General features: G+C 32.8%; 1 protein-coding gene across 6 annotated transcripts; it reads right to left on the reverse strand.

Moving 5' to 3' along the window:
- Window positions 1–1,421: 1,421 nt before the first annotated feature.
- On the reverse strand, window positions 1,422–5,224 carry LOC121243485 (60S ribosomal protein L7-1-like). Of its 6 annotated transcripts, none has more exons than XM_041141601.1 (7): window positions 5,085–5,224; window positions 4,274–4,408; window positions 3,984–4,190; window positions 2,791–2,888; window positions 2,578–2,715; window positions 1,943–2,045; window positions 1,422–1,855 (listed from the first exon to the last, which is right to left on the reverse strand). In XM_041141601.1, the coding sequence occupies exons 2-7, from the start codon at window positions 4,289–4,291 to the stop codon at window positions 1,643–1,645; spliced, it is 777 nt and encodes a 258-aa protein (XP_040997535.1). In that variant the 5' UTR covers window positions 4,292–4,408; window positions 5,085–5,224; the 3' UTR covers window positions 1,422–1,642. The 6 variants fall into 6 exon arrangements, with proteins under 6 accessions (XP_040997535.1, XP_040997536.1, XP_040997539.1 ...); XM_041141602.1 differs by having other exon boundaries at window positions 4,274–4,486; window positions 5,085–5,215; XM_041141605.1 differs by lacking the exon at window positions 4,274–4,408 and adding an exon at window positions 4,409–4,486 and having other exon boundaries at window positions 5,085–5,214.
- Between the last annotated feature and the right edge of the window lie 2,284 nt (window positions 5,225–7,508).

Below are 7,508 nucleotides of genomic sequence, written 5' to 3' on the forward strand. Positions count from 1 at the left end.
TGGATGATATATGAAGAGGCTTATGAATATGATAAAATCACATTGAGTATCAAGTCCCACGTTGATTTTTTTTATTAGTTGGAGTTGGATTTATGATGTTTCTAATGATTTTAAATAATAACCTTGACTAATCCTTGTTTAAGTAATAGTCCATATATACATGGACTTTTCTCCATCTTTTACATTTATTCAATAATATTAGAAAAAAGTGACAATAGTTCAACTAGAAAAAAAAAAAAAAAAAAAAAGTGATTTATGTATTAAAAAACACGTCTCGCGCACTCCTTTTAAAAAAAATGTAAGACACATAAAAAAAATCAACTTTTTCATGATGAATCCAATCTTTTACAAAATAAAATGTGCGAGACATGTATACCTAAAACTGTAACATTACCAAAAAAAACCATGTTACGATAGAAAACATCGAATTAACAGAAATATCAGCATGATCGATTTATGGCACTGCAAAAGTACAAAGAAAAGAAAAAAATTCGATTGTCTTGCCGCTGTCATGGTCTTTTGTTGAGTTTGGCTTTCCATACAGTAACTTGACCCCTCGGTTTCGATATTTTGAAAGACAGAGAGAATAATGTCTATGACCCAAACTTGGGTACGGATCAAAGATGCCTAGATGGGCCTTGGCTGTCCAGAGAGATCACAACACTCTTTCACCAATACTCTCAGCTGGTATTCTTAGAGAACATGAAATAAACTGGTGACTGTCCCCAATGAATGGCGATCGCATTAAGGTAATGCTTAGACAATAAGATGAGATGAAAAATTTATAAATATTAAAGAAAAAATTTATGAATAATAATAAAATAATTTGAATTATGATATTTTATAAAATTTTGAAAGAAGAGAAAAAGAGTCAAATAAAAATATTATAAAGTTAAAATATTAGTATAATATAATTTTTAATATAATTTTTATTATTTTGAAATTTAAAAAAGTTGATTTTTTTTTTTTTTTTGAAAGTTTAGAAAATGATTAGTTTGAAAAATTTGTAATAATTAATTTGAAATGTTTATGTTTGACTCTTTGAGTGATGTTTGGGAATGAATGAGATGAGATGACATTACCAAACATTCCCGATCGCAGAACACAAAACAGGTGTATATCACAGCTTGTCAAGATTCACTTCCCAGGAACACACTCAGTTTGGATTAAAAACTCTCAACCCATCTCATCTCATCTCATTATTACAATTTTCACAAATTTCCACATAAAATAGAATAAACAATTCTAACTTTTTCAAATTCCAAAACAATAATAATATTAAAAAATAATATTCTAACAATATTTTACTAAACTTCCAACTTTCATCTTAACTCATCTCATCTCAACTCACTATCCAAACCTAACTGTAGCCTCTCTCAGATGTGTGAGGTCTTGTAAATTATAATCAAACAAGAACATGCTTTCATCAATCCTGATACATATATTTTCACAACTCTCTTCCCAGCAAGTTCAATAGAAGTTGAAACGAAGAAAAAAAAAATTGATACCATTCAATTAGCCAGACCAAATTAACAGCAGCTTCAAAATTGTGATACATCAGACAGCAGGTCATTTGAGGGGCACTTGATAAGCTACATTCCAGCTTTTTTAGTGTATTTAGTTTATATATGCTTTATTAGAACTAATTCATCTTACCGATTAGTTCATTGATGTGATCCTCACGATTCCCAGTGTCTCCCCCTTCCTTGTATAACATTTTGTTTCCTTGCAATCCTTCTGGCTTCTTGACTATGAAGGGATATAAAAAACTAGTAACCTCCTTGAAATGTGGACCAACATTAGTGATCTCGTGCACAATATCTTCGATGCATATGATGCCAAACTTCCCCAATGCCTGCAGCAAAAGACAGGCAGAGAGAGGATTAGAAACTTTAGGCCGAAAAGATGTTTAAACTCCAGGATTCAGCAACTTTATCTACACCTGTTCAATGATGTTATTGTCTGTGAGGGGAACCCGCTGCTTGTCTATCTTTGCATAAGCCTTCTTGTAAATCAGCTCCTTAATGCTCTTTAGATTTGGGTATCTTCACAAACAACCAAATCTCATTAGAATAACAAAACACTATAAGGGGCACATCAAGCAAGGGCATCATAAGAATAATCTTCCTCATTTAAATTTCAAAATGCAAGGAAATTCACGTATCAAGGGAGAAAATCAACTTAAAAGAGCCTGATGCTCAGATTTATGTGGCTTATTAGCATCCCTGATCCAAGAAGGTGGTCACATAGAGCTTAAATAAATAAAGTAGAAACCCCCAAGGCAATGTTGATGATCTGATCCAAAATTATAAATATAAAGTTGTCGATGCTATCTGGAAAAGGATTAGTTACTTCAGGAAGAGCATTACGGAATAATAGTCTATAGAAAGAACCCAAAAGACAGAAAACCAAGTAAACAACAGGAACACAAAGCTACTCCTAGTCCTTAATGTAGCTCAAAGCTTTATTTGAATTGTTGTTCTAGTGCCCTCTAGATATTGTACATTTATCCTACAGCTTATTCGGTACATTATATATATTGCATCAGAATTAGAAAAAGAAGGTTGTGTATCCTACCCATATGTGACGTATGGCTCCACTCTTTGCAGCTTTTCCATAATCCCTTCATTTGCCTTCACAAATATACCACTGAACGTTGACCTCAATCCCATATTGTACAAGACCTTCCTCGTTTTTTGATGAATTTCTCTTTTCCTGGGACACACAAGGAGATATCAGGAAAAAAGTACACAGACCACACAAAATCACCACAAAACATCAGAATCTCACCCATGTATGCGAATGACAAAAAGCAGTTTCGATTTTGTTGGCACAGATGTCGGTCGTTTCCTCTTTACCCTATGTTTCATCTTGATGAGGTCCAATTCCTGCATGAAAACAAAAGATAAAGACTTATTCAACAGTTTTCAATATGAACTGTCTCAGACTTTTGACAGGCACTAGGCAAGTGAATATATTATTAAATTGCAGAAAGTGCAAGAACAGCCGTCTTGCGAAACATTGGCCTAGGAAACATTAAGCTTAAAATGAAACTCACACATGACTACCTTTCCAATCCTATCAACTGGCCACCTAGATGAGCATACACATTTTAATGAATATTGCACACTTCTCACTTAGTTATCATAGAAAACTTCATCACACCTACTATCGGGATATTGCACAATAGGCCTGTCTAACATACCAAACTTTGGCAGAAAAGTGCAGGAAAAGCACCTATATAGTATTCAGACGTGGTAGATATGTAAACACTTCATTATTCCTGAGGGTGTGAACATCACAATTTCAACAATCAGGATACAATTCCATTTCCTGATACAACATAACTAAATTTTCTTGATCGGTTACAAAACTAAATGGACACAGTCTGAGTCCATTTAACATAGTTTTATATACTCTTATCCTTCCTAACATTTTACTCATCTAAAAACATAGTTTTAGATACTACAGTCCTTCCTGATATTTTAGCCATGGAGCATTTCCAACTAATCACTCACACCAAACTCTCAATTACTACTTTTCAAAATTTTGTATATACTGCCTAACCCAAAAATTTATGCCTCAAATAAATGAAAGAACGGTTTTCACTCCTCCAAAGAACACTAGAAAGAGAACTTCAAATTCCCCTATTCCAACTTTTCAAACATGTCAATCTCCTAAACAGATAGTCTAGTCCCAGCTCTCTCAACCCCGTGATGAGTACATAATGATGGTGCCCATCAAAATAATGCCCAATGCTAAAACTTCTGCACTCTGGCATATGGAACAAGAACTTATAGCAACCAACAAAAAACATGGAAAAACGTTCTACAAATTCCAACTGTTAAAAAGGAAATAAAGAAACATTACATCAGTGTTTCCTAATAACAGTACAATCTTAAACCTCGTGATAAAGTAAAATAAAGCACATGCACGCAAACGGAGATACAGGAACGCGTACATATATATATAGAAACAGTTACCCTAGCGCGGTACTCTTTGATGAAGTCCTCAGGCATTCTGATGAAGTCATACTTGGCTTTCTTCCTGATCAAAGAGTTTCTCTCTTCATACTGGGCTTTCCTCTTGAGTGCCCATTCTTCATTGCTCTTTCTTTTCTTCAATATTATCTCCGGTATGTAAGCGAACAGCTTTGGCTCCTCTTCTGCCATCGTCTTTCCTTTCCTGCTCTGTATGCAATTTATTTAAATCTGTTCAATTTTTCTATGCTTAATTTTTTCTAAACTTTCTTGATAACCAAACGAAAAACAACCCTAAATTGAAATCCCATATAAGCTGTTCAATGCACCACCATAACACCCCTTCTCTATGGTCACCATGCACCTAGCATTCAAAACCCCAGGTAGCAATCTGATACATTTATTGATATCGAAGCATAATTGAGAACCTGCCAAATGGGGATGAAAGCTCATTGGGTGTCCGACAAGAACAGATGAAGGACCACTTTCAGCCCATCCAAGATATCCTGCAAAAGCTACCCACGACTGTATTTGCCTTCTAAAGGACCAAAAGCTAGATGTAAAATTGGAATTTCCTTGAAGCCCTTCTTCAAAATATAAAAAAACAGCCACTACCTTGAGTTCTTAACTATCTGCATTCAGACCTTCCATAAACGATTAAAAATATATGGAAACGGAATGAGTCTCGATAACTCTCCAATGAGCAAAGCTGTGCCAAAGCACCAAACATAGTTCAATCACCAAACATTCTCCACACCATAGATTGCATAATCTAGAGGGCAAAACTTAACAGCCTAGCGCCAGAAAAATGTCTTAAGACTGCAAGCTCAAAATAATATCTCGTGCAACTTGAATACATTTCCACATGTATTGTTTCAAAAACGTTAATACACCTGTCAGGAAGTACACTTACCGTGCGTATGAATAGTTTGCAGTTCCTTTAGGTGTAGAAAAATGAAAAATTTCTTGTTCTTGATTCATAGGCTTCATCTTAAGAGCTCATGAAACAACTCATATTAAGTATAGTATAATAAAAATAGGTGCCGGCGAGGTGAGGTAGAGACGGATGAACAAGAGAGTGAGAGAAAAGCGGAAGATGCTTACCGGTGTTCAGCAGACCAACGGAAAACAGAGGGCAGACGGCGTGGGTGGCGACGGAAAAAAATTTACAGAGAAGAGAAAGTGGGTATCGGGGGTTGGGGGACGACGCGCAGGAGACGGGGCATACCGAAGCGATAAAATCATAAAAGGGTTTAGGCGTCTTTTAAAACGTCGTCGTTTGGATCGAAGAGCATTGAAGATCTCAAAATCCAAATTTTAACTTTTTTTTTTAGTTAAAATTCCAACACGAGATATTTGTGAAATTTTAAGTTACAGTAATTTAGAGTGCCTGAGTCATATTTGGAGAGTCACTGTAGAAGAACTAAATTAATATTTTATGATTTTTCCATCCAACTAACTCTCTCTTTTAATATTAAATTTTGATATTAATATAAAATATTAAATATTAAATACAAGTGTATTTACACAAGATTAAATTTTTTAAAATATTATTAAAATATATAATATTATATTATAATTTTGACTTTAGGATGGCTAGTCCAATATAGATTAACTTCTTCAAAAATTTTGGCTATAGCCAAAACCTCAAATTCTACTCAAAATTTAGACATTGACAATGCTCTTACAATGGATTGAACTTCTTTTAAAGCATTGGCATTAGTTTATCTATATGCAAATGCAAAATCATATGTTTTGAAGATTACCTTTGTCATTCAAGAAAAACTCTCATATTGGATTATGTATCTTTAAACTTCATTATTAGAGAAAAAATATTTGTAATCGTGAATTGTGCAACCGCAGTGTTATCGCTTTGAAAAAAGTAAATAAAACATGAGATCCACATGAAAAAAATTAATTCTTTAATAGTAGACCCATCTCTTTTTCAAAACGATTATACAGCGTTTACGCACTTCACGATTATATGTAAAATTACTCTTATTATTATTATTATTATTATTATTATTATATATTTTACAATTAGCACCCATTACATAACATGTGCTACCAAATATACAAATATACAATAATTGTGCTGTCTTAAAATTGAACATCAACAAATATACACAAATTCATCAACAAATATTAACATGTGCTTCCAACACTCTGTATCATCAAATTAATACAAATTCTATGTATGAAAATCAACTTAATACAAATTTTAGAAAGTTAATTTTGATACAAATTCATACACTTGATACAAATTCTTCCAAGTTGTCTACAATATAAATCTCATGTATAAAATTCATAGTCATTCCATTACATTACATGAATATATATGTGATACAAGTTAGATCCATCAATTTCCAAAGACCAACTAGCAATGATTCATGGAACCAGCAACCAGCAACAAAATCACCAACAAGTCCACCACCAGCAACCAGCAACTCCAACAAATCTAGTACAATAAAAAACCAGCAAGTGTAGTACAAAAAATCATACTCAATCGACTTACAAGCACAACAAAAAATATGTCACAACACAGTAAGAAATAATTACAAAATCACCCACATTACACAAATGTACCAGCAAGTCCACCACCAATCAAAATAAACCAAAACCAAGCATACAACTATGTAGGAGTCTAGGAGATATGTCATTATTTATTTGTTCCTCAATGATTTTCATTTGAAGATTATGGAAATACTCTTACTGCACAGAATTCATGGAATCAATATCTAATTTCATAATTCCCATATCAATTTCCCTCTTCTTAAAAACTATTAAATCAGATCTATCCTCATCAATTAAAGTATTCATTTATTAATAAAATATTGAACGACAAAGTGTTACTAAACAGTTCAGAAATATATGATGCATCATTGTCAAGATGAAGCATATGAAATCAAAAAATCACATACTTGCTCATATGTTGGTATGTGGTGTAGGAGATGATAAGTAGAATTTTTCCTTATAGGTTTAGGCCTCTGAATCTGGATGATGACATATGAGACAAATATGGGTTATAACATATGTGCATGTGTTAGTATTTTGATAGTAATTAATTATAGGTATTAAAATCATACATAAGACCATAATTTGGAAAATACTTCACGATGCGCATATCATGTTCACCACACTATACTTGGTGCTTTGTTTTCTGAATCCAAAATCAACAATTTTCTCTACCAATCGTTAATTTAAGTTATTTTTTACTTTTTATGAAAATATTTCATCTTCACTTTTAGAGATGATTTTAATTCTGATTTAAGCCAAATTAGTTGCTGGATTTTTACTTTATTACATGTTTTTTATGCAATAATTGAGATTTTACCTTTTCAGACAAATTTCTCAAAATTTTAAATTTCCATAGTTCTTAGAACACAACTTGTGAGTTTCATGACTTAGTTTTGAATTTCATCAATAAAATTTACTCTCAATACTTTTTTTCTCTATTGTGTATCTTTTCTCAATCACAATATCTAGTTTCTGTTAATTAATAATCATCAATATAATTCTAATCTTGTC

The sequence above is a fragment of the Juglans microcarpa x Juglans regia genome, chromosome 8D (genome assembly GCF_004785595.1).
Source record: "Juglans microcarpa x Juglans regia isolate MS1-56 chromosome 8D, Jm3101_v1.0, whole genome shotgun sequence".
NCBI lineage: Eukaryota > Viridiplantae > Streptophyta > Magnoliopsida > Fagales > Juglandaceae > Juglans > Juglans microcarpa x Juglans regia.